The 27,060-nt window shown below is 46.4% G+C and overlaps 4 protein-coding genes across 7 annotated transcripts; 2 read left to right on the top strand and 2 right to left on the bottom strand.

Moving 5' to 3' along the window:
* Nucleotides 1-186: 186 nt before the first annotated feature.
* On the top strand, nt 187-15,253 carry LOC1280552 (F-box only protein 32). 3 transcript variants are annotated; one of them, XM_061656960.1, is made up of 7 exons: nt 531-947; nt 2,621-3,652; nt 12,049-12,102; nt 12,177-12,603; nt 12,670-12,941; nt 13,009-13,241; nt 13,284-15,253. In XM_061656960.1, the coding sequence occupies exons 2-6, from the start codon at nt 3,549-3,551 to the stop codon at nt 13,217-13,219; spliced, it is 1,068 nt and encodes a 355-aa protein (XP_061512944.1). In that variant the 5' UTR covers nt 531-947; nt 2,621-3,548; the 3' UTR covers nt 13,220-13,241; nt 13,284-15,253. The 3 variants fall into 3 exon arrangements, with proteins under 3 accessions (XP_061512943.1, XP_061512945.1, XP_061512944.1); XM_061656959.1 differs by lacking the exon at nt 531-947 and adding an exon at nt 187-280 and having other exon boundaries at nt 13,009-15,253; XM_061656961.1 differs by having other exon boundaries at nt 283-947; nt 13,009-15,253.
* Nucleotides 6,020-7,258, bottom strand: LOC133393212 (uncharacterized). The gene has a single exon (XM_061656958.1). The coding sequence runs from the start codon at nt 7,223-7,225 to the stop codon at nt 6,119-6,121; it is 1,107 nt and encodes a 368-aa protein (XP_061512942.1). The 5' UTR covers nt 7,226-7,258; the 3' UTR covers nt 6,020-6,118.
* Nucleotides 15,254-15,585: 332 nt separating the features above from the next.
* LOC1280553 (acyl-protein thioesterase 1) lies at nt 15,586-19,476 on the top strand. 2 transcript variants are annotated; one of them, XM_320405.5, is made up of 5 exons: nt 15,586-16,097; nt 16,320-16,351; nt 17,071-17,458; nt 17,529-17,684; nt 17,753-19,476. In XM_320405.5, the coding sequence occupies exons 1-5, from the start codon at nt 16,047-16,049 to the stop codon at nt 17,783-17,785; spliced, it is 660 nt and encodes a 219-aa protein (XP_320405.4). In that variant the 5' UTR covers nt 15,586-16,046; the 3' UTR covers nt 17,786-19,476. The 2 variants fall into 2 exon arrangements, with proteins under 2 accessions (XP_320405.4, XP_061511172.1); XM_061655188.1 differs by having other exon boundaries at nt 15,617-16,097; nt 17,529-19,476.
* An 18-nt stretch (nt 19,477-19,494) lies between these two features.
* Nucleotides 19,495-22,238, bottom strand: LOC5668019 (ribonucleases P/MRP protein subunit POP1). Its single transcript, XM_001689207.2, has one exon. The coding sequence runs from the start codon at nt 22,096-22,098 to the stop codon at nt 19,612-19,614; it is 2,487 nt and encodes an 828-aa protein (XP_001689259.2). The 5' UTR covers nt 22,099-22,238; the 3' UTR covers nt 19,495-19,611.
* Nucleotides 22,239-27,060: the final 4,822 nt, after the last annotated feature.

Here is a 27,060-nt window from a genome sequence, read left to right as displayed (position 1 = left end):
TGTGTTATAAAAAATAATATTATTCAAGCATATTTCTCAGCATAAATCATTGCAAATTGCAGCATAAATGCAAATTCAAAGTAGAATAAATTTCCGTTGTATATTTAAAATTTGCAGAAAATCTTACATGGTGTAACAAATTTCGACGGTCACTGTGTATACCAAACACTGCTCCAATGGCGACTGCACTCACACTACCACACGATCAGCTCTCTTTCACATTGGCTACAGCTGATTTTGTTTTGTTTTCCATATTGCTAACGCGAGCAGCACATTGACGGTAAGAAATAGAAGCTTAGCTCATTGGCAGGCATTTTACTACTCTAATTTTCCAGTTAAAAGGACAAACTAACCCAACAGAATCTTTTGGGGAAGTTAATACAAGGTTTAGAATGGGAAAAAGAATTTTATCCATTTCCTGGTTCAGCAAACGCGTGTGTTGGTGCAAGAGGAACAACAAACTCACCTGCCTGTGTGTTTTCTCTCACTGGTAGTCTCTTTCTCTTTCTTTCTTCCGCTCTTGTTCTCTCTGGAAGTCGCTATTGTGCAGTGTAGCGCAATTTAAATTGTGCAATTTTTACAACAGTTTTAATGGGCCTATGCTATAGAGGTTTTGGTGTAGGTTTTCAATGTAAGAAACTACTGTCAAAATTAAATAGTAGTCGAAAACATCTATGCAAAAGAGATAGACCATCAGAGCTGGACGCAGAACGAAGGCATTGACACAGTGAACACGGTAGAGCGAGAAAGAGAGCGAGAGACAACAACAACGATTTTGCTTAGAAAAGGAGCGAGAGAGGGGAGACCCCGTCGTACACAGAGCTCGGTTGAAGCCCGTGCGCTGGCGACAGAGAGGACCAGAAAACGTACACAGCTCCTCTTGGACACATCGGAACCGTACCGAAGGCGAATGTCCGCGAAACTCCACTTCAATTAACGCATTTCGGGTAAGAAAATAGTGGACTTGAGTTTTGCTAGAAAAGTGTACTTTGTGCAGTGACAAAAGTGCTTCCATTTTGCGTGGTTTGGATTGCAAAGAATCGTGTGTGGGGAGAAACGAATCAGAACCAACCCCCCGCTCCTCAAATAGTGAAAGGTTTTTGTTCGTTTGTTTGTTTGAACGCCCGTTTGTATGGGGTGAAGTGTTCGTCAAGCATCGCAATTTTCTTCCTGCTCGCGTCGCGTACTATTGAACTTGCGACACACGTACACAGACACACACACACGGTACAGCCGAAGAGCAGCGCCATCATCAGCAAGAGTAAAACAAAAAAGAAGCATCTAAATCCGATTGAAACGACGACGCAAATCGCTTTTTCCACGGGGAGAACTAATAGCAGCGTTACGATTTATTTTGGATCACCATCGCCACCACCACCACCAGCGCCACCGTCTCGCAACGTCGCCATTACGTGTCCTGAGGGATGGAGGAGAGAAGAGGAAGGAAAGGGAGGATGGGGTTGGTTGTGGATTCGTGCAAAGTTTGTCTTTTTTTCGTCGATCACCAACATTTAGAAATTAGACATGAAAAACAAACAAACCGCATCACAATGCCATTGTTTTGTCTGTTTACTAAACAAATCAATTGCGTACACGCATAGCGAGAATACGCACCAACAAGCGTATTCACACACAGAGGCACACTTGGATGGTGGAAAAATCGTAACAAAGAAAAACACTCGCGCGTGTTGTGACAGGTTTTTAGCAGGCACACACGCACGCACGCGTGTTTGTGTGTGTGTGTGTGTATAGGTGTGTGTTTTGGAGTCGTTCTCCCCGTCGTTGTTTTATTGCTCTCGCTCTCTTCTTCCCCCCTTGTGTGCGCGCATATGCACTTCAATGGCGCAATGTGTGTGCACGTGCATAATAGTGCTCCAGGGAAAAGGGGGGCTTGGGGGGTAGTGTGCGCTAAAACCGTCGTCGTTAACGGTAAACTGAGGCTCTCCCCTATTCTTTCCCGTGCTGCAACCCTCCGTCATACGCTGTTACAAGAGATGTATCGAGCGCGTGAAGAAGATGCACGCAAGTGCACTCGAGACACTGCTCCGGCATTAATGCTTCTTCCTCTGGTTTGCTCAAGCCATTTCTCTATGTGTGAGAAACGATGCCAAGAATAGAACCGATGCCGGCGAACGATCAGAGAAAAAAGTGGGCAGGAAAAGCCACGCAAAGTGACTCACGCGCGGAGTTGCCGTTGCGGCTCCAAAATAGATTACAATTCAAAAGAAGCGCTTCTGTACGCACACGTATGGGCAAAAAGGTAAACGACACCGCCAGCACAGATTTGTACAGAGAGAGTGGGGGAAGAGAAGGATAGTGAGAGAGAGAAAGAACGAGGGAATGCACATTTAAATGCAATTCAGAGGAGGGGGGAAAAAGGCACACAACAACAAAAAAAAAAAAAAAACAAAACTGGATGAAAGTTTCTAAAATAGGCACGGCTCAAGTCATTGGCTGACATTTGAACGGCGTTTGCCGTTTTATGCTCGCTCTATAATTACATAAACTTCTGCAAGCGGTCCACAGGAATGTACGGGAATGTGGTGAATCGTGTTCTACTTATTTACAATTTTTTTGAACATATTTTTCATTCCTTTCTTCTATATTTTTTTCCAAACAGAATTCGGCTGGCCCATTGCTGATGCTGCTTGTGTGTGTGAGTGTGTAATATGATGAAAGTTCCTTAAAAACCGCACACAAAGCACAGAGAGCGGGTCATTCGAGTCTCGATCACAGGGGTGCATCAAACCGAACCAAACTAGCTGCGAATGCACCAGCGTTAAGGAAACTGCACATTCAAACTGCACACTGCGGGGTCAGAGTAAAGTAAAACAAGCGGCCTCGCTAGCAACAGCGTATATTACACATGCAACAGCGCACGCGAAAAAGCGAAAGCTTCTGGTGTGCAGGCCATTGCGCGCTTGTTGACACGAAAAACTGCTTTTCCTGCCCGCCACCCTCTCGGTGAGGTCGTGCCCCACCGGTCAAGAAGGAAGTGAATTATACTGCCGCGAGTGAAAACCGTTGCAAATTGCCAGATTTTCAGATACACGCGGAGAAGCTGGAGGGAATTGCATCCACCGCGTAGCAGCTGCATAGAGAAAGTAGCGTTTGCAGCAGCATCATTAACAGCAGTGCCGGTGTGTTTGTGTCTGTGTGTTGAGTGTTTTCCTTGTTTCCGTGGCCTACTAGCGGGCGGGTACATTGGGGTTGCAAAAGAAAAAAAGAAAACGTTTAATGTCATCCGCGTAGGGTTTGCCACACCACGAAATAGCGCGCGCGGATTGTGTCTTCTGGGAAGACATTTTGCTCTGTAGTGGCGTAAAGCAGGCGGTGAAGAAAATTTTCCACTTCCGTTGCTAGCCCCCGTTTGTGTGTGTCTCCCGTCCAAGAAGAACGAGCTAGTTGGATTCGTTTCCATTTCTCCGTGTCGGTGGCAAAGCTTATCTGGCCAGTGAGATTAGTAGGTACGGTGCTGTGCGCAGTGAAAAAGTGCAGTTTTCCATAAGTCGCTTGTGAAAGGTGCTCCAGAGAAACGACGCGAAAGGATGCCGTTCATTTCCAAGGATTGGCGCTCGCCGGGAGACTCCTGGGTGAAGACGGACGAGGGCTGGGAGAAGCTGAAGGTGCTGGAGTGTGTCAAGCGGAAACGGTAAGCTCTCTAGAAGGATAAGCTGTTAGTAATAAGTATCGGTTACTGTGGTTTTTTTTGTGGCGTCCTCTACCAGTCGGTGTCTACTGCCATTGCATAATGGTGTGCGGTTAAGCCGTTGCCTTCCGTCATGGAAGGTTTATATGGAGTTGTTTTTTTTCCTCGTTCTCTCGACACCAGACGAGACAATGTTTTGAAAACAATTTTTATATTGAAATAATAACTGTATCCAGATGGTGGTGCAATCGAGGTAAAGTTTCGTCACGCCTGTCCGTCGATGCTCTTAGTCGACGCCACTGCGCGCGTCATAATTAGTGTCTTGGCTGGTCGTTATCCAATTAACTTTAATGACTCATCGACACCGGGTGGGTGGAAGCAAGTTTCGAGCACCGAAACAAAAGCCACCAAGTCGAATAAAACGGTGACGCGAAAACGTGTACCCAACCAATACGGCACGGCAACGTACAATCTGATTTATTGCAATACAGTAAAGATAGCTACTATTTTGTCGACTGTATCACTTGTTTACACGTTTTTTTGTGTGTGAGCTATCGGTAAGGTTGTTTGTGCGACGAAGGGGGTGATATGATTTTTATCTTCTGTTTCATTTAAAAATAAGGCAACAACCTGCGCAATAACATTTGGTAGTAGCTTATTGATTCATTACTTTTTGTTCTCAACTGTTTTCGATATGATAAGATACCCCTAGAAAATATTATCGGTCGCCTTGTGTCCGATAAACGTTTTTAATTGATGAAATGGCACATTAAAGAAGAGTTAGCGACTCAAATTTCAATTCCATTAGGTAATTGTTTAATGCGCAATTGAAAAAAGCAAACAATTTAAATTTAAATAGCAATTTTAAATCGTTCCGGCATCATTTGGTTTTGTTGTGAAAAATACAATAATTGCTTCTTGCTGCACCAATAATTCGATGCAAACCTAACTGTATCCGCTTGCGTGAAACAGTGGTCGGTTGTTCTAATCTGTAGACGCATACGCCTAGTTCTGTTCGCCGTGGGACGACGTAGTTCAATTCCAATCTCGGGTAGTTATCGTCCATCGTGCTTGCAAGGACGCCCGGGGACTTTATCCGGTAAATTATGACAGGGGGTGGTAGGTCGTTTGAAAGATCCCATAAGCATATACCGAAAAAGGTGGTTAAGAACGGGGTGATATCTTGAATGTGTGTTTTTTTCATTCCAGTGTGGTGCAAATCCATTGCACTTTGTGTTTTCTCTGTGGCTCTCTTTGTTGCTCGTTTTTAGAGTTGCTACCTTACTAATACACAAGCGTGTAGCAACACAACAGCAACAACAATGCCGCCTCCCCATCATCAATTGGATGAAGAAACGTTGACGCCAACCAACAGTCGTCAGCTGAGTTTAATGAACGGCCGCCGTTCTTTTGCTACGGGGAAAGGTTAGCAAATCGTGTTTCTCTTCACGCGCTTCTTCTAGCACACGCAGAGAAACCCATCTCGCGAGCACAAATCGCGCATAAAAGAGCGGGATAAAATGAACGAGAGAAAGAGAATGTTTGCGTCTGCGAGGCTGTCTTTTAACGCAAACGCAAAGTCAGCTGCAAAAGTAAACAAACCTCGCACTAAAATGATTCCGTGAGCGAAAGGCACAGAGAATCTCTGTTCGGTTCAAGAAAACAGCTACGAGGAGAGCGTTACTAATCGATTTTTGTGTACGAGCCCCCGCTGGCATTGTAATGCAAACGGGTTCGTCAGATGTTGGATAGGGTGCATCGAAAAGTTGAGATACATGAGAGGTAATCTGAGTGGTACGCTATTTGAATGTCCAAAAGTTATTGAATTAGCTTCACACATGCAAAGAGGACGTCATTCTTATGCGTCCATCCTTTGGCCGTAATCTAATTAATACTATATCTTCTAAAATCCAGTATTTTCCACTACATTTCCTCATTTCAAGAGTCTTTTCAAGGTTGATACAATTGCACATGGAATTCTGATACTTTTTGATACACCTCACAGCATACTCAGTTGTTTTTATTCCGTTCGTTATTGTTTTTCCTTACCGCAATACAATCTACTGGTGCGCGTGTGAGCTGACTGTCACGCACAGCCGGTGCATCATCCTTCCCGAATGAGTTTTCCGCCCTTTTGGAGACATTTATTACATGAACCGGCAATAGATTGGTGACGCACTTTATAAAGACAACTCGCAGAACTCGCAGAACTGAAACAGTAAAGGTTATGGTTCTGAACAGACGACTCCAATGACTGCTCCATGAAGTGTATGTTATAAAACAAGCTCCCAAACGATTAACAACCCCACATAATTACACAAATTATATAGTTTCATCCTGGAGGAACTGTAAATGTTTTATTGAAAGTGCTCGCCATAAATGCTTGTATTTCATAAGGTGCGTGTAGTTTTGGCTATATTTTTGTGATTTATCATGTGCGGGCTTACTACCTGAGAAGTTAACGTCCAATCAACGCTGCCACGGACCTTCGCCATCCGCTGGGTAATCGCACCGTTCCAGGTCGGCATACCAGCGGAGCTGAATTTGACGATCGTGATGATAAAACCCGGGACATTCGTACACCGTCAGCGTTCCGTCCGTGTTGCACGCCAACAGCATTCGATCGGAACACTGTGCGCTCGGATCCACGTCCTGTGGCAGCAGGAAGTTGCGCCGACACTGCTGACAGTGATAATGTGCTGCCTCCGGATCGTACAAACTGTGACGTGGCTGGTGTTCCATCTGGAAGAGGCTGAAATCCATCACCAATGTGCAGATCTTTCGCTCATCATCCCAGACGTGCAGATTAGGACACTTGCGTAGCTCGGCCTGCCCATAGGTACAGCGGTAGTACATGTCGCGATGCGTTTCGTGCGGGAAGGCAATGTGAAAACCCAGATCGTAGCGCGGACAGAGAAAGTCCGGTGTGTCCGGCACGAAGCACCACTGGGGCAGCATGAGAGGCAGGGCAGGTATGAACACATGGTGGCGCGTTAGACAGAATGGATCCAGTCCGTAGAAGTACGGCTCTTGCATGAAATAGGTCTCGGGAGGTCGGTCGTCTGTACGAGCATGTTCCTTGCTCGGGTCGCTTGCGACCAATGCTTTGGGTGAAAATGGACATCTTGGGGGTGTCGGCTCGTCATCTTCTGGGATGAAGTAAGGCTTGAAGGTGGTAGTAGTCAAAATGGAATCTCTAGAGGAATCTTCCCAATTGGTATCTTCCGTTGGATGGTTGTCTTCAGTAGTTTCCTCGTAGAGATCGGTAGTTTGGCTTGGGAAATAAGCATCATCTTTGGGTGTATCATCAAACACAAAGTCATCAGCTAGCAGTTGAATGAATGTCTGTTCCGGTTGATAATCGTTAAAAGGGTCCTCTTTCAATTCCGTATTGCTCTCCTTATGCTCACTACCCCCACGTTCCGGCTGCGGACTAGTAGGAGAAGGATATTCTTCGGGAGTTACGCCTTTTGCTGCAGGAATCAATAAGATTTGTAAGGTGCTTCCCGGAAGAACTGTGAACATTTTCTTCGACCATTGTCGTCCATTGGTTAAGATGTTTGTATCTTTAGCCATTTCTGTTTGAGGTGACAGGAAGCTATCATTGTTACCTTGTTCCGATAAATCATCTTGTACTGGCGAGTCGATTGTTGTTCCATTTACTGCGGGTGATTCATCTTGAACAACATTTATCTCTTCATCGTTATTTGGAATAACCGTGTCATCGGTAGGAGCTTTTTCCACTGCTACACTGTTTGAAGGATCTTGTTCTGGATTCGTCAAGTTATCCTGAGAAGGTTGGTCCGATTCGTTCATACTTTCATCTGTATGTAAACTACTGCGTAAAGCAGGATCATCTGAAGAATTGGAAATAGTTCCATTTTCCTTTTCTTGTACATCAGCAATTGCTGGAAATTTATCCTTTTCAAATCCATCAGCTGGTTCTGAAATTTCTGCTTCATCTTCATTTACACCAGCTTTTCCTTTCTCTAAAACTTTATCTTCGTCAGATGAATGGGATGTAATGGTCTCATTCTCTTTTTCGATCTCATCCAAGACGATATCATCAGCTAGTAAATGTACCTCATAAAATTCGTCACTTGATTGAGACATTTCTGTAGTAGAATTATTTTCTCCTGCAACAGCACTCTGTTCGACAGCTTCTGTAGCGTTATTGTTCTGTTGTTTCTGAACGTGCTGTTGACTTTTATTAGCAAAAAAGCTGTATAAGGATGATCCATTGGATGCATCAAAGTCAGTCAAGTTAAGATTCCGGAATGGTTCTGCAATCTTTTGCAAAAATGATTCCATACTCGGAGCTGTTTTTGAATTACCTTCAATTGCAGATGCTTTTACAACATCTTCGGAGGGCTGTAGATCACTCGGTGTAGATGTTGATTTGGGTATTTCGGTAGTTGTGTCCGGATTTTCGGTTGTTGTTGTGGTATCATTTATATCAGCCGGATTCATATCGTCAGCTAACAGGGCAACTTCATCATAACTTGTGCCAAAATTGGAAGAATCCGGAATCAGATTCTCCGGTTTATTAGGTGTCTTGTAGGTACTTTCATTCCTTCCAAAATCTCCATCATTACTGTCGAGAACTTCTCCATCACTATTTGTAACAGCTGGACTTGATGAATTAGTAACATCGTCAGTTGCATTGAATTTATCGTTTGAGGAAAATGTTAGTTCGCTCTCCGGTTTATCCGGCCGTTCAGCTTCCTTTTCCGTAGCATTCAAATTAGTTTCCCCATCATCTAATGGATTTGGATTGTTTTCGTTTTCAAAATCTTGCTCTGTCATATCTTCCGCTAGTAGTTCAACTTCATCAAAGCCCAACACATTCGAATCTGTACCATTAATAGTAGAATCAGTAGAATTAACAATCGACGCTGAAGATACGTTCGGTACGGAACTATTATCACTATTGTTTGCATTCGTTTCAGGACTATCTTCATCAATATTAAGCACATCTGCATCACCTAACTGCACGCCGTAATTTGTTAAGCTCTCCTGTTGTGTGGCCGAAGTTTCCGTTGCGCTTTCATCCCCATTCGCTGTCGCCTGTTGCGTTTCCGTTCGGTTCGGATTGAGTGTCTCCTCGGGCTGCTGCTCTTCTGCAATTGAACCGGGAGCATCGGCAACAACGTCAGTTTCACTAATTTGTTCACCAGAGTCCGAGGAATTCACCTTTGAGGAAGCGATTAGCTCGTCCGTTGATCCTTCTTGTGCGTTAGTTTCATTTTGAACCGGAAACGGACTCGTTGGAACTTCGGTAGAAGTCACACTTGGCGGAATGGTTGATACATCTTCCGTAATTGATTGCATCACTGTTGTTGGGGAAGCATTTGCTACATATTCCACGGTTTCTATTCCACTAGTAGACGCCTGTTGTTTGTCACTACCATCACTGTGCTCTTTTTCACTCTCAACAGTAGATGGCACGGTTTGATCCGTGGAGCTTGATGTTACGGCTTCTTCGTTCGTCACCATGATCGTCGTTGTCACGTTAGTGGCACTACATCGCTGCAGTAGATACAGCGCAATGAACACTATTCCGACTTTGATGCGCGTCGTCGTCATTTTCGTGACCAACTTCTTACACTTGTGTGGTGTTAGTTCTTCTCCGTTGCCTGCAACCGATGGGTGGTGGTTCGGTGGTGTGTGCCAAGAACCTTGCAATGGTCAGGCACTATATAACCTTCCCGATGGGAAGGTACGTGATTCTGGGGATAAATTCTTCACCAAGCCTCAATCAATTTTAAACGAAGCCGCGTTGCATTAGAGATAGGTTTTCCAGCTTCAAGAGATAAAGATGAAAACAGTGGTTCGATAAGACTAAGTGAGTTAGGGCATGTTCATCATAGAACACGTGTCGTTCAAGGGAATTTGTTGTGGAAATGTGATTTGACAATCGATTCAAAGCCGTGAGAGGAGTTAGATCTGAGTTATTGAAGTAAATGGGCAGTACACATCGTAATCGATAGTTTATATCCAGACATTGGAATTGTCAAGGTTCGCACTGGTACGCATTTATAGAACGTCACGCTTTCTCCAGACTCTCGATTCCATACCTTCCCTGTTTCTCTCTCAGCACTAAATTCTTGGCAAAATATCGATGGCCAACATTTTGGCAACACGCCGCACCATATCTGTAAAGTGGTCCGTTACCCCAACTACTCCTAGAAGGGAACCCGTGGTGAGCCCCGGAAATGGGTCAAATAAAAGTAGGTCAACAGTTCTGTTCAACAGAATCGGAAATAGGAAGGTTAAATCATCAGCCCTGGCAAGAAGCACTGTGGAGGAGTTACAAGCCAAGCGAGTAATAAAAGCAAACCCTTAAAAAAGTGGCATTTTATCTTCTTCCACCTCGCTCCGATTAACGTTTCCTTACACCACTTCATCTGTACGGTAATTTTGATACGCTTTTACTTTTGTTCGAAGTGATCGACAGACGCCACCTCCATTTCGGTCGGCGATTAACGTTACACGTCTGCACCACCAGCACCACCACTATAAGTCTCAACCCCTCAGAGTGGCTTAACGCATCAGCAAGAAGGCTTTACACAAATAAAAACCCGCCAGCAGCAGCATCAACCACAATAGCAACAACAAGAAGAAGAAAAAAAACAGATCGGGGAAAAACAAATTACCCTCACATCCGAGAGTGGTTGGGGTCTTTCTGGGCCGGTTGTTACTTTCTTTCGGGGCGGACTTAATTGCTCCCGTGGTGGATTTCACTTTCCACCACACCGTGCAAGACGTGACATCATAGCGATTGGATGGATGGATGGAGATTCGAACGCGGTGATGTTTCTTTGTGGCTCCAAGGCTCTTTGTGGATAAAGGCAGGAAAATCTTAAGCCGATGGGATGGAGAGGAGAGGATGATGATGATGATGAAGGCTTTACAACAAGCGATACAAGTTTGTTGCAGTCTAAATAGTGGTAGATCAACAAAACCAGATGTGTGATTATATGGTGTTTATGGGAGCAACTGCACAGGAAGATAGCAAGGGCACTGGAAGGTAGAGGACCAATTTATATACTCATCATCATTTGCTTAGGTAACTTGCGCCACTTGAGTTTATATAGTTTTATTAAAGTCTAGAAAGCCTGTATAGGCCGGTATGTCCGCTTAGGACGTTACGCCTAATAGAAGAAGAAGATAGTTTTATTAAAAAAGACTAAAAACTTTATTTATGCCTTGTTTAAGGACCGCGCATTGGTATCAAAAAATCTTTAATATAGATGCATTTATATTGTTGGGGTAAAGAGCATTTATCGGATAACTATTTTCACAAATCGTTGCAATCGTTTCACTATTCTGTTGCAATCGGAGCGATATCATAAATATTCTCGAGCTACCGTGGATAAATGTAAAAAAGAAGCCAGTCTGTCTAGAACTCAAGGCCTGTGGCCTGTTGATTGACGGTTTAGTATCCATTTTTCAACTTACTAATTCACAAATTGAAGAAACTAATGTGAAAACACGTAACAAGCCACTAGTCAAGATTGCTAAGTAAAGCTTTAAAATAGCAATAATATTATCACAACCGCTGTACTACCAGTATTCCATTTCGTTCAATTGCTATTAATATTACCCCCTTGCTTGCTTGCAGTGTTGAAAAAAGAAGCAAAAAGAAAGCTCCTCACCAGCAGCCGACCAAGGATAGTGATTGAATTTCCATTTCATTATCACCTATCACTTGTGAACGTGCAATTTGAGCGCACCGATATCTTTTCCGCCCAGCACATATATCATCCAATCGTGTCGATGTGCTCGAAAAAATAAAAAGAAAAATATTTTCCTTCCACTTTTCCTTTCCTTTCGCGCTGGTGATGATGATGCAAAACTATCCTCCTCCAGCCAAAGGTAGGTGAACCTGGTGATGGAAACGGAGAAGACTGTACATATACGCATCCGTAACGCTCTCGTGATAAGAGCGTGGCAAAACGTAGCAACCATGCATACAGTGGCTCGCGCAAACTGTTGCGTCTCTCTGTAGCGTGGCGCTGCCAAAGCGTTCGATTGGATGTGGATGACCGGTAGACAAGGCGTGTAAAATCGATGCGCCTCCGTTACGCATCGGCGATATCAATGGCAACGTTCCGTGCGAATCCACCTCACCCCCGCACAGGAACACCTCCTCCCTCCCGAATGGGGTGAGTTCTGTTGTGGCAATCTATTGTTTTTTGGAAGCTTGTTCGTTCGAGAGCCATCAGGCACAATACGTTGACCACAACACCGTTGGTTGAATTGTTGAATTGTGAAACTAATCGAGGATGTTGTTGTGCTGTAGCTTGTAATGAATCGTGCGATGCACTTTTGTGATGCAATTTAAATGAAGGATTGTTTCATCATTTTGTGTGTGTCTCTCTCTCTCTACTTTTCAGATGCATTTCGGAATGCAGCAGCACCAGTGACACCGAGAACGACACTGAGAATGGGTAAGTGTGGACCGTTTAGTAGTTACAAAACTATCAAACTTTCATTAACAATTTACATTGTTCCCTCATTTTAGCGACAACGAAGTAGTACCGCCACACTGTCACATCACGCTGAAGTGCACCCGGGAGATTGCCGGCTTCAACGGGCTCGGGGAGGCGGTCCGGCGGCTCGATTTCCGCAGCTCGGTACGGGACGGCCGTCGGTTTAACTACGTCTGTGCGCTGCTGCGGCTGCTCGTGTCCGGCAAGGGCATCACCAGCCTTCCGGGCGGTGCCCAGCGGCTGCTGCTCCAGATGCTGGAGGAGGTGGCGACGTACGTGAGCGACTCGCAGCAGAACATTAACGTGCTGCGGGGGCTGGTGCAGCAGCTGCACGCGCTGCTGAACCAGGAGAACCAAAAGTGCTGGGGCAAACCGCTCGGCAGCCAGAGCCTGTGGGCCGAGCACGTGCAAACCATCCAGCGCATACAGGATATAGCTAGTCAGATTGAAATTAAGGAGGTATGCAGGGTGCTGGGTGGGTAAGGGGTGTGTAATATGGGCGCGCTAACGGTTCTCCCTTTCCAGCCCGGTCCAAACATTCGTCCAAAACTACACGACCTGCCCGAGGAGTGTGTGCGCGAGATCATACTCCGAATCACCGACTACAAGGATCTGGAAGCGTCGGCCTCCGCCTGGTCGCTGATGGCCGCCCTCATCTCCGAGCAGCGGGTGTGGCGCGAGCTGTCCCACTACCACTTCACCAAGCAGCAGATCGATGTGGTGCTGGAGAAGATGTGTCTGCAGGATACGAAGGAGCGGCACCGCAACTGGCAGGCGATCTACCACGCCTTGCGCAAGTGAGTGGCGCTTGGTGGTGCGCGTTAATAGAAGCGTGGTCTTAATGCACTCTTCTACCCCTTGCAGGATGTACGGTGTGCGGGAGGAGCTTCAGTATGCGGAAATTCTAGCGTTCTGTCGGCTGTGTCGCTGCCTGTTCTGGCCATCCGCTGGTCATCCGTGCATCGTCGACCAGTGTCCCGATTTTCGGCAGCGCGTCCAGGAGGCGGGCAACAGCAACAGCAACGAAACACAGCCCGTGCCGCCGGCAAAGTTTCTGCAGTACTTTTCGCTGTAAGCGAGTGAGGAGCAGAGCCTCTATTATCCGAGCAAGCAGAGCAAATGCATAGGAAAAGAGAAACCATGCGCTGTTGTTGTACTTCCATTGCTGGCAATGATCACGGGCGATAGCAGAACGTTTGAAGAATCTGGTGCGCGGACGACAACAAAGGACACGAGAAGGATCGATACCGAACAACCACAGCCACTCAATCTTCACTCAACTACATATATATATTTATATTTTTCTAAACTAAACAGAGAACCAACAAGACAAGCCGAGCAGTGTGCGTAATTTTTGTGTTCAAACGTGGCAACATCCCCATGGCGAGATAGAAAGTGAGACGTTAGTGATACATGACTACATCTTGTAAATCCCGGTTAACCACACACGGAAAATAACTGAACTGGGGGGTTTTGAAGCGCCATACACAACCGACCCACAGGAGCCGGCACTGTTATAAGTAGAAGAAAAGCTTAGAAACGATCGAAAACAAAAAAAAAAACTTTATATATATTCATAAAAGAGTAACCCAACACAGAGATACATATTTTGGGAAGATGAAGCGCGCCGGCATGTAAGTTTTACCGTTAAAAAGGAACTATTTTCAAAAGAGCCAGCAAATCCATATTTAATCCGTTGCATGTGTGTACAGGAATGTGCTACAAACTATTTACCTAATGTACCGGGGCATGTGTTGTAATCATCAGCGGCGACCGTGTGGTTGACCGAAATCCCACACACACATACACGACATCGGACAATACGGTTCGTACAGGAAATTCTTGAGCCCGTTTGTTTTTTGAAACAACCATTCACTTTCTTACCGATAATGGTGTAGCATACGTACGATAGGAATATGAATTTTGTATAGCAAGTTACTCCTTTAATCCGTATCACCACTACTCTACAAATGTGATCGATCGGAGCTATTGCAATTTCTTCACGTGTTTAGTCAGAACGGACGCAGTTTTTCTCTATCTAATTGTGATAAGTGAAAGTAGTTGGTTAGACTCGGTTGTTCAAACTGTGTTTCGCCCGTTTCGTGCGTAGTAATAATGATCTTGATTCGATGATATTAACACAAAACAGGTGACCGAACGAAGGCAAACTAGAGAATGGAAAGGGATTGTTTGAAGTTGGGGTGAGGTTGTGTAAGATGAGATTGTGGAGCAGTCAGATGGCAGATGAGTATGTAGCAATTATGTGATATGTGAAAAGCGATGCATGCGAATGGGGGGAGGATAGAGATCGGAAAAGGCAATCGGAGTGAGATATGGCAGAAATAGGAAACATTTTTCATAAAGCGAATGTTAGTTTTTTAGCATTGCAACATTGCATTCAATTTTACGTATAGAGATGAACGAAACTAGCTTTTTGGGACGTTTTGTGCGGACTCTTGCGAACGCGGTTAACTTAGCGTACACATTGAACGTGCTCGAAGTAGATGCTACTGCTGTGAAGAAGCACTCGATGGCGTACCGTATCGATAGCGAATTTCATTTCCCGTTCCTGACTCGTTCAACTATTTTACATGCGATGCGCAATACTGGTGGACGGCGGGAAGGAGCTGCATCCTCAAATCCGATATCATCATATCTGGTAGAATAAGCATAAATATCGTTTGATTTCACTGATAGTATAAACAATTATTTCAATGTCTCTTCTTCGACAGTTCGAAGACGGATTTTTCCCCCCACGATTAAGTGTTCCGTTGTGTCCGTGTTTGATAGTGTATGCATCGTTGGAATTATAGATTCCCTTCATTTCTCGTTCAATGGAAGCAAACCGACTCAAAACACGCTTAGTAGAATTCCATGTAGCAGCAGCTCTGGCGGGATGGGTAAAAGTCCCGCGCCGAGTGTCGTTTATAGGACAGGAATGGAGTTGAGCTGATGGAAGCAAAGAAAAGCTTATCTGGAACGTACTGGTTGGAGATGAGCGATGCGCCGAGGGAAAGCTAAGTAGGACGTAACTTACTCAAGTAATGGAAGCAAAATATCACTACAGACAAGTGAAGAATTTTAAGTAAATCTATTACGATATTAAAAACGTTGGTGTTTTACTTGATGCGTTCCGAAATGTATTAAATTTAAGGATTTTTTATTATTTTTGCTAAAATAGCGCTGTTTTGCTGTATGACCAATTTTCTTTAACGGCCATTTAAAACGGTTACAGTAGAAGGTCGCTTCACGTCCGCTCAGCTTGAAAAACAATGGCTTAAATTGATTATATGACGAGATTTTCGGTTTGTCTTTCGCAGAAATAATGATTTTAAAATAAAACTGCTTTAAATAGACAAAAAAACTCCTTTTTCACAAATGGAGCTTGTTTTTTTTTATTTATCGCAGATTAGGCTGTCATCAGCATGTCCACACTAGCGATGGGGCGTTTCCACTGTGCCTGCCGAGCTGTCATCCCGTTTGTTTCCAACAAATCGGCAAACTCGGTTTCGTGCGTCAACTCCGGTCGGGTGGTTCGGGAAAACTTTGGGAAAGCCAAACTCGCGGAAAAGCCAGAGCAAAAGCCGCGCCGTTCGGTCAAAAGTGAGAGCGAGCGAGCGAGAGCACAGCCAAGTGCGTCTTGCAGGGAAAAAGTCATTCTTCACAGCATCGCATCCCGCGAGTTGAAAAACCCCCCGTCTGTGCGTGTGTGTGGTGAGTGTGAAGTTTTTCCGCGTGCCAAACGTGAAAGGTGAAAGTTTGCGTGTCGAGAAAAACACACACCCTCGGGAAGGAAAAATCCCGTGTTCCCGCATCCGAGTGTCCGTGCGCGACGTCAGCATCCAAAGTGCTCGAGGATTCGAACAAGTTCCGAAACAAATCGTCCTAGCATCCTCACCGGAATGGCTGCTGCACCCGTTATCATTCCATCGGTCGCGAAGCATACCTCGACGGTAAGTTGGGGGTGGGAGGGATTGTTACAGCCTAATCACGGATCAGCACTTCCTTCCGTGTGGAAAACAAAAAAAAACACAGCCAACTGCAACATGCAAAACACATATGCCTCTCCTACCCACGATCGATGTTTTGATGAACCTGCTTCTTATCGCACCCTTTTTCTTCTTCCCTTTCTCTCTCTCCCTCTCTCTCTCTCTCTTTGTATTTCTATGTTGCAGCTAATCTTCCTTCATGGCCTTGGCGATACCGGGTAGGTGTACCTTGTACTACTGACGGGAGGGATGGTGGCACCCGGGGTGAGCGAGTGCCTATGGGAAAAATAAAATTACCCCACGAGCGATTAGCAAACAACGCCTGAGAGCATTGTCCACCGACGGGGGCACACAGAAGCGGAGGAAACGCGTGTGTGTTAAAACGTGCGGCAAAATGCACGGTGTAATAGCCGTGGTGTGAAGGAAAGGAAAAATCAATTTTCCAACGTTACTTCCCATCCTCCGAACGCCGCGCCACGGGCAGCGCATTATGAACGCCTTTTGGCCTGCGTTCTTCTCTCCAATTATTTTTCACACATTTTTTACACTCTCCATTGGTCCATTTCCTCGAGCCCGAGTGACCTTCAGCCCAACCCAACGGGGAGAGTATGGGGGTCCTTCAGTGAGTGTGTGTTCAGTGAGTGTGCATGTAGAGCACACTCACGCTAAAAGGCTTCGCACAGGCCGCAACGACCACGACGATGTATGTGGACACATTGATTTAATTATGTAATTTCATTGTCACTCTAATCAGCAGCGCTTGGGGGGAAAAGCGTCGTGTGGACTATCGCCTACACCGTCCTCGTGTTGGTGGGAAAGCGAACGGAAAATGGGGGAGAAAATTGACCTCTGGGTCAACGACACGGTTCCGTGAATGGGGCTTTTAAGGCCGTGCTGGTGTTTCGGTTTACTGAAACAATTCTGTCCCCGTTTTCAGCCATGGATGGGCCACATCGATGGGAGCGCTCCGTACGCCCGACATGAAGGTGATCTGCCCGACCGCACCGAACATGCCGGTAACGATGAACGGCGGCTTTCGGCTGAACTCGTGGTTCGACCTGAAGTCCATCTCGATCAGCGACCCGGAGGACGAGGAGGGCATCAAGAAGGCGACCCGGTACGTGCACGAGCTGATCCAGAGCGAGATGAAGGCGGGCATTTTGTCGAACCGGATCATGCTCGGCGGGTTCTCGCAGGGCGGTGCGCTCGCGCTGTACGCCGGCCTGACGTTCGCCGAACCGCTGGCCGGTGTGATGGCCCTGTCCTGCTGGCTGCCGCTGCACAAAAGCTTCCCGAGTGTGCGAAAGTGCCCGGATACGGTGCCGGTAAGTGAGCGGCGGGGTGGAAGGATGCGTTGAGCCCGCTTCATTAACGTTGAAATATTCCACCTGCCAGGTCCTCCAGTGCCACGGTGACTGTGATCCGATCGTGTTCTACAAGTTTGGTCAATTATCGTCCAGTGTGTTGAAGTCGTTCATGAAAAACTCGCACTTTCAAACGTACCAGGGACTGGGGCACAGTTCCTGCGATGCCGAATTGAGCGACATGAAGGTAGGAAGGGCAAATTCACTCGTCCAACCGCTGTGGCTAATTGTTATTTATTGTTTTTTGCTTTGCAGAAATTCATCGACGATCATGTTCCTCGCCAGTGAAGCGGCTCAAACCGGCACCCCGATGCGGCTCTACTAAACGCTCCAAATGCTGCAATTCGCTTACATTCGTCAGAAAACAAACAAAAAAAACCGTACGTAAAGAGAGGCGGAAGGGTGATAATATTTGCGAGTTAGAAACTATTACTTAGCAGATCGAGTGGAAAACGGTAGTATCTTTGGCAAACGAATGGCGTGGGGTGACGCATAAAAATCAAGTAAACAATAATTGTAATTTATTCCATCTCGGAAGGAGCTAATTGGCACGAATTCTAAGCATTACTCGCAGCAGCAGCAGCAGTAGTACGCATGCAATATTTAAAAAATACGGCAGCCGCCCCCCACGGCGCGTCCTTCCCGCGGGCAATCGTGTGCGTAGTGAAAGCAATCATAAAGCAAAAAACGCGAAAAGAAAAGGGAGGCTGATAAGCGATGCAAAGCCAAATGATGAACGTTAAACTATCCTAGACATGTGGACTGCAAAACAATACAGAAACTGAGTCAATGTTTAAAAACACATAAAACACACACCCACTTGCTCTAAAACACACGCCCTTTTCATGCAATATTTTTGAAAGTAGCACCCGGGGGCAGAAGCGTTGACACGTTCGTTTACCCCTTCTTGCTTGAGACGTTTAAAAGGTAGAAAAGTCCCCCAGAATGACCCAATTGAAGCAAAAAAACAGGGTAAATTGTGAAGAGCGAGACGAATGAACACAAGAGTGATTCGCATTGTTGAGACTACCTATATTACTACAACTAGCATTTGAGTAGACGTTGGCCATTTGCGGTTTTAGATGACTAGCAACAAAAAAGGGAAGAGAGAGAGAGTATACACACACAAAAAGGGAATGTAATTGAATGCAAACTAGCAGAGGACGCAAAGTATTGAAATCCTTTGAAAGGAGGGCAAACGTATACAAGAGCACGTTGGCGTCTCACTACACCACCAACACAGAGCGATGGAAAAAGTTAAACTTTTCATTTTCCTTTAGTCAGCTACGGACGCTATGGAGAGGAAGAACCTGGAACCGGCCGGATTAGTATTAGTAAGACAGTGTTTCTTCTTGCAAACTAGATTTTCGTCCAAACCTTTTTCCTTTCGAGAGTTGAGAGTTTTCGTTTGCTTATCCTTATTTTATTTCATACCTAAATATCCAATAAAAGCAGATTTTAGCAACACACAACACTGTGGCCAGCTCGTCGTGGTAGGATGATTGATTGATAATCAAAAGCAGAGAGAGAGAGAGAGAGAGCAAACAACTAATCACCAATCACAGCAACATAAAGACAATGAGCAAATACATGTTCTTTGTAAAGGTGGAGCGCCATGCAAGAACCGATAAGCCCTATAAAACCTAGAAATTGAACGGCTTCAGATATCTTTCCGCGTTTGGAAATTGCACTAAATACCAATATTTAAAAATTTGCGCCCACTCCCCTCTGAAAGGGACTGACAGAGTTAGTGCCGCTTACAGACTGTTCCGACAAGACCGAGCGGACGTTAAGTTAAGAAAACATGAAACACCATGCAAGCGAGAAGAGAGGGTGCGAAAGAGGCTACCACAGGGCGGCGCAATCCCGTATGTACTACTCAGCTACAACTACACATGTATTCTGGAGCCGGTGTGCTAAAACAAACAAAAACACTGCAAGAGATTTAATAATATATTTTAGGTTAACAAAAACAAAAACTTCGAAATCCCGAATCGTCCGTTGCGATATTCAAATGATCGTTTTATTCTAACCGTTTTCGGTGTTCCCCGGTACATCATCCGCTTTAGGCACGTTCGTTCGTTTTAGCACTAATCCCTTCCCTCCCCCCCCGTTCAACCAGCGAGCCGAATCGTGGCGAATCGGTACCCCCTGGTGCGTGTCCCCCTTACCAGCACCTTCACCGTGCCCTTGGTACAGATCTTGAACAGCTTCTCCAGCCCCCTAGCCGTCACGTAGCCGATCCCGTTGACGCCACCCTCCGACAGGCTGAAGCCGGCCTGCGTCACGTACCCGAAACACTCCCGACTGCACTGCTGGCGCACTGTGGCCGGCGTAGCGGGCAGCCACAGATCGGCCATGCGCTTCAGCTGCTGCTCGACCAGCGCCCGATTGTTCGCCTGCGGGATGCGCACCAGCACGCCCGGGTTGGCCCGCTGTAGCCGCCGTTTCTGCCGCACTCTCCGGTTGCGCAGCCGCTTGAGCGTTTTCAAGTGTTGTGCCCGCAGCACCGTTCGCTCCTTGCCGTGCGGGTCCGGGTGGGCCGGTTCCACGTACACCGGACCGTGCACGGTCGCGAGCCGGTTCTGCCTGTTCGTGCGGAAGTCGGTGCGCAGCGGTAAGCAGATCAGCGCATTGTCGCCCGGATTGCCGCGTGTTTTCAGCGTCAGCAGCACGGGGATGAGCGCGGCCGGCGGTAGGCCGATCGAATGGACGTTGAATTTGCGTTCGAGGGCGAGCCGTAGCTTTGCCAGCGCTTCCTGATCCCGCAGGACGAAGAACGGCAGTGGACCGTCGGACGCTTTGTTCCACTCCTGCACGAGCTGCGTCCACGGGCAGAGGAAGGGGGAGGCAATTGCTAGCTTCGTGTAGTTGACTCGCTTGTTGGATGGGCGGTGGAAGTATTTGCTCAGCGCTTCCGCATGCCGGCGGCTTGCCTCCTCCTGCCCGAGCACCGTATCCGGCACGCCGGACCGATCGATGCCCGTCTCGAGCTCCAGCATGTCCAGCTGCAGCTGGCCGACGGGGCGGGCGCCCCACATTACGAGCGAGTGCCACACGGCCAGCCCGTACCCGGCCGGCACGATCAGCTCCCAGCCGGCACCGTACCCGAGCCGCTTGTAGGCGGCGTCCTGCGAGCCGGGATTTTGCAGCAGCAGCACAGGCAGCGGCTGGAGGGCCGTTTCCGAGCGGCAGAGCTCACCGGCGACGAGCGTTTCGACGCTGCGCATCACGCTCAGCTCGTGGGTCGACTTCATCTCGCCGCTGACACGGTTGCGGATCGATTCGTCCCACAGCGGGCTGAAGCTTCTTATCGCGCGCGGCTGTACGGCCGGGTCCTGCAGATGGGACTGCGAGAAGTCGTACCGAGCCGGCACCTGGGGCAGTGCTTTGGAGCGCTTCAGCGGCCGGTTGAGCCGTGGATCCTGCACGAGCAGCGCGATCACCTCGCCCGGACTCAGTTCCCCCGGTGAGGTCAGACCCTTCAGCTCCTGCCAGTAGTTTGCCTGCTGGGCAAGCATTTTGCTGTACTTTGGTTTGCTGTCGAGGAAATCGTGGTACCACGTCCGGTGCGCTTCGGTCGAGGGCGGTTGTGTCGCGGGTGGTTTATACAGATTAAACGTTTTCACAATCGTTGCATGAGAAAGTGGCCCTGCAAGATGAAACCGATTGAGTGTGTCCTTCAGCTCGACCACCTCCACTCCCGTCGTTTCGGAGCGATAGCGCGGGCAGCGAATATCGGCCGGGTTTCTCGTAATGTCTTCGATGGTGTCGTTCGTGTCGCGGAGAGCATTTTTGAGCTGGAAAACCTTCACCAACTGTTCCACCACCTGCCGGTAAAACGTTGGATGTGCAAAGATCCAAACCGAGCGACGGTCGTCCTGCAGGTTGGTGCTTCCACTGGCACGCCACACGAACCGCACGCGGCCCAAGCAACCGTACGGATAGGCCCCGTCCCGGTACAGCCACACGTACCCAGCCCGATCGCCGGCCGTGAATGCCTTGGCCGCCAGCGTAAGACCCACGCGCTCGCTGCACAGCCGCCGGAAACCTTCCTTCAGGCGGGTCTCCTCGCCGCTCACCTCCACGCACCCCTCGTACGATAGATCGTGCACCAGGCAGTGCTTCGAGCTCGCCCGATAGCTCGACCGGTAGCCCTTGCTGCACGGTGCCAGCGGCAGCTTGTAGCCCCAGCGCGACGTCATGTGGAACCGCTTCGCGTGCCACACGTGCGTCTCCAGCCACACGAACGCGCGCTTCCGGCGCTCGTACTCCCTCAGCAGATTGGTCGGCTTGCGGCGGTACCGGCGCGACGGGCGCTTTTTCTTCTCCGACACGCCGCTCTTGTTGAACTGGGCCGTATGCACCTGGCGGAACCGGCGCGGCAACCGTCGCACATTGTACGACATCGCCCGCCGGCGCATATGGCACGGCAGGGACTGGTGCATCAGCTTCCGCTGGTTCGAGCCGCTGTTCATGGTGAGCAGCATCTGGAACACCTCCTCCGTGCGGCTCTCGGCAAACTGGAGCTGGTCCACGCGGGTCGGCAGCTGCACCGTCCCGCCGACGGCGGCATCGAACTGCATGTTGGCGGATGCCATGCTGAGCGGAGGAATGATTGAACTAACTTTTTCGTGCTTATTTTCTAGTTGCGAGGTAAAATGTTCACTTTACGACTGGAAAATGCCGGCAGTGCAGCACGAAACTGTCAGTAGCACGTTGTTTTGCGCGATGTAAACAAACAGTGGGCGGATAGTGGGAGCTTTGGTGATCATTAGGAGGAAAATGGTTTTTTTGTAAATATATTTTTGTGTACTGAAAAGGTCCGAATCAAATCTTTTTAAAAATGGGTGCTTTCAGTTATTTTTTTGATTGTGTAATGATTAGAATTAATTTGAATTAATTCAAATCAACCGATGAACTCAAACTGAGCACAGTCCGAAGGCAGAAGAATAAAGGCAGAAGAAATAAACCGACACAGAAGAAGACTGAAGATGTTGCCGGTACGACGATCCGTAAACGAATGACGTTTATTGTTCATTGCCGCGCGCACGATGATCATGACAGCGGTCATGATCAAGTTTGACACACGAAGCACAGTGGCCGCATCGTGGTCATATGTCTAAGATATTACAGCTCGGCTATCCTGACCTAGGATTGACCTCAATTCTATTCTAATTAAAGCAATACGATGCTGTCTAGTAATACATCATGTTATATGTTATTAGGCCATTTCCTAAGTTTGTCTACCTCTAAAACTCCGTCATAAGGCATCTGCGTGATCTGAAATCCATCAACATCTCTAATTACATAACGGTCGTGGGGAAGTACTTTATGAACTATATAAGGGCCGCGGAACTTGCAGACGAGTTTCTTATTTGCATTAGTGGAATCTGTGTATTTGATAGCTACCAGATCTCCTTCAGAGAAACTAGGGGCTGGCTTGGTTCTATTGGCTACGTATTGTTCGTTTCGATATTGTGAATATTCAATGTTAGATAACGCTTCAGAACGAAGAAGGTTTAAGTCACGGTTTGTTGTAACATGCTTATCATTAAGGAATTCATGTAATTCGTCTAAGATCTGGCCTCGTTGCTCAATGCCGAAAAGAAGAATCGAAGGAAGAAAGTTTGTGGAACTATGGACAGTATTGTTGAGGGCATGTTCAGCGGATCTCAAATGCGAACTCCAATCAGAATGGTCAGAAGAATTGCATAATTTGCTTAAAATGGGGCGAAGTACACGATTAACACGTTCCACCTGCCCGTTCGCTTGGGGGGAACCCGTTGCATTAAGAACATGAGTGATATCATTAGAATCAACAAACTCTTTGAATGCGGTTGAAGTAAAGCATGTTGCACGGTCACTTATAATTCGCTTCGGTCTGCTATAATATGACATATATTGAGTGAGAGCTTCACATACTTCATTAGTATTAGTTGTAGCGGTAGCGTATAGTTTTGTAAATTTGGTGAAGGCATCTATGACAACCAATATATATTTCTTGCGAGATGTAATGTTGGGTAGGGGTCCTAAATGATCAATATGCAACGTGTCGAATGGTACGGGTGTCTTTGGAATACTGTACATATTTCGGTTGTTAGTTCTTGGAGGTGCTGAATAGACGATGCATTTTAAACAATTTTTAATGAAGTTCTCAACTCTTGGTTTCATATGAGGGAACCAATAGTGTTGGCTAATGGTTTGGCAAGTTTTGCTGATGGCAAGATGACCAATCTTTTCGTGATTGTGTCGGATAATATTGTCTACCATTTCTCGTGGCACATATAATTGAAGATGATTTGTGGAAGACTGACGATATACCAAACCATCTTGGAGGATAAATCCTTGAACAGAACCAGCTTCAAGTTTTTGTCGTAGGGTATTTATTAAGGGGTCTTGGGATTGAGCAATCTGAAGTTGAAAATCAAGATCTAAGTCGCTGATTGCTCCAACGGCTTCAGTTCGGCTTAGAGCGTCTACATGAGCCATAGAAGTTCCAGATCGGTAATGAATTGTGTAATCATAGTTTTCTAAAAACAAAGACCATCTTGCTATTTTAGCCGATGCATTCCTGTTTTTTAAGGTTTCGACCAATGAATTGCAGTCAGTAAAGATTTTTAAAGGCAACCCATGTACGTATACATGGAATCTTTTAAGTGCATAGATAACGGAAAGCGTCTCTAGCTCGTAGCTATGCAACTTTGCCTCTTCTTTTGATGTTGTCTTCGAGAAATAAGCTACAGGATGAAGTTTATTATCTTCTTGTTTCTGTAATAATACAGCACCAAAGCCGAACGAGCTGGCATCGCAATGAAGCTCAGTCTCCTTTTTGGGATCAAAAATAGCAAGGATAGGGGATTGAGTAAGTTTCTCTCGCAATGTTTCAAATGCTTCACAACAGCTTGTATCAAAGTTAAATAATTCATCTTTTTGAAGTAAGTTAGTGAGTGGTTTAGCAATGCAAGAAAACGAAGGGACAAAGCGTCGAAAATAAGAGAAGAGTCCTAAACATCTTCTGAGTTGTTTAACATTAATAGGCATCGGATAATTTCTAATGGCTTGAATGTGCCGATCACTAGGTCGAATACCGAAAGCATTTGCTTTGTATCCTAGATAGTCAAGTTCTTGATGCGCAAATTTACACTTGTCAACGCGAAGCTCAAGGCCACATTGTTTGATTCTCTCTAGAACTGCCTGAAGGGTTTTTAAGTGAGACTGAAAGTCCAAGGAGGCTATTATAATGTCGTCCAAGTAGACGACCACTTTTTCATCATCGATAAATTCACGAAGAATGGAGTTAATAAATCTCTGGAACTCAGAGGGGGCATTCTTAAGACCGAAGGGCATTTTGGTGTACTCGTACTGACCATCAGGGGTGACGAAAGAAGTGTAGGGAATGGAAGATTCTTCCATCCGTATCTGGTGGAAGCCACTTTTGAGATCTAGTAAACTGAAAAACTTTTTGTTGCTAAGATGCTCTAAACATGTTTCAATCAACGGTAGTGGGTAATTATCCCTCACAGTAATTTTGTTTAACGGTCGATAGTCCACGCACATTCGAACCTCTCCATTCTTCTTCCGCACGAGTACCAGAGCCGAAGCATAAGGAGAATTGCTAGGTCTTATAACCTTTTCTTTAAGTAAGTTTGAAACGATTTCCTTCACTTGATTACGTTCCCCGTATGATAATCTCCGAGGTTTTGTGAAAATAGGAGTTTGATTAGTTAGATTAATTTTCATACAGTGATTTGATAGTTCATTATTTTTAGAAGTATTATTTATATAAGAATTTTCAAAAATAGACAAAATGGTTGAAGTCTCTTCGAGGGATAGAGAAGGGCCAGTATCAAGTTTAAATTCAGATTCAAATGTATCAATAGCACAGATTTCACTAAAGGCATTATCTAATATACCAGATTTGCTAACGTTCCTTTTTTGTTCCTCTATAGTTTTTGTAGGGATAATGCAAGTTCGTTTAAGCGGGATGTGATCTTTTAAATACATAAGATGAACATTAAGTGCTGGAAGTAGATCCTTCCCTATGATTATTGGCCATGCCATAGATGTATGTGGCAGTATAACAAACATGTGATGGAGAATCGTCTCCCTGAATTGAATTCGGCAGTGTATTTGGCCACGAGTATAAAGATGCGAATTTCCTAAACCTTTGTAGTTGGAAGGAACTGGATCAGATAACAGGCATAAAGGTACGATCTTCTCATTAATAAAGCTTACTGGGCTACCTGTATCAAATAAGGAATATTCTTTGACTGTCATGATTATTTTCCCTGACTTAAGAAAAGAAGCACTCACCTCGTGCAATTCATTTAATGGCAGTGTTTCTGCATTATCGATATCAACGCGATTGGCCGCATCCGGATAAGCAGCAGCGCTGGTTTCAGCATTCGGACAGCTTTTATAGTTGTGTCCCAGCTGGAAGCAACGGAAACAAGCTCCTGGTGGGCGGCGTTGGCGTGTACAAGCACTCTGATGATGACCAAACTGAGAGCAATTGAAACAACGGACAGTTGTTGGTGTTGTTCCCCGATTAGTTGTAACCCGTTTGCGATCACTGGGAAAGGGCGTCTCGGATGATTTAGCAACATATCGTGGTCGAATCGCCTCGAACTTGTTCAAAAGTGGCTTCAAATCCTCCACTTTTTCGACCAGAAAACGCATTCCAGCGGTGTGGGACGGACTGCCAAGCCCTTCGAAGATGATGTTAATTAATTCAGGCTCAGGAACGGATGCGCGACTGGCGATTCGCTGCATATCTAATACGTAACGCAGGGCTGTCTCATGGGGCGAGAGACGACGGTTACGCAGCTGTCGGTAGACGCCTTCGGTCGTGGGTGTCACATAAAAGTTTGCAACCAGCTCGTCTTTTAATTGTTGCAGTGTTGAAGCACGAGAGGCTTTAGCGACCATAGCAGCAGATCCTTTCAGTAAACGGTACACGTAGAAGAATTTATCAGAATCTTGGACGCGGCACAGAGAAAAGTGATGATCTAGCTCGTCAAGCCATTCAATGATGCACTTTGATGCATCGTCTCCAGTAAAAGGCTCAATAATTCCATCTAGCTTCAAATCGCTTGCCGAAAATTTTCCCGATTGATATTCAAGGGTTTGGACCCTTTGGCGAAGCTCTAAAAGTTCCAAGCGTCGTCGCATTTCGTTGAGTTCATTTTCGTTGTCGGCGTTAGCAGGAAGCGAAGAAGAATTCTCATTGTTAAGCGCGATGGGAGCACAAGCTACGGAAGCACTCAAAATGGTGGCAGAATCGGTATCGTTGTCGCCTTTCAAAATGGTGGATGCGCAATTTGCCGCGACGGTAGCTACGGCGGTGGTGGTGGTGGCGGCTATGGCGGTGCTCGACGGGGGGCATATCTCACCTCGTGAGGTTGTTGCGACTGCTTCCGCTGATGTTAGTTGTAGAACGTTTTCAGAAAACATATTCCGAATTTGTGGAATAGAAGCCGTAACGGGGACTTCTATGCCCTTACTTTCAAGAGCACACAACATCTCATCTTTTGTAGGCATCGCGATGGCGGATCGTGGCG

Source organism: Anopheles gambiae, chromosome 3 (genome assembly GCF_943734735.2).
Source record: "Anopheles gambiae chromosome 3, idAnoGambNW_F1_1, whole genome shotgun sequence".
In the NCBI taxonomy this organism is placed as follows: domain Eukaryota; kingdom Metazoa; phylum Arthropoda; class Insecta; order Diptera; family Culicidae; genus Anopheles; species Anopheles gambiae.
The sequence above is the reverse complement of the archived record's forward strand: the minus strand, read 5'-3'. Positions and strand labels throughout refer to the sequence as shown.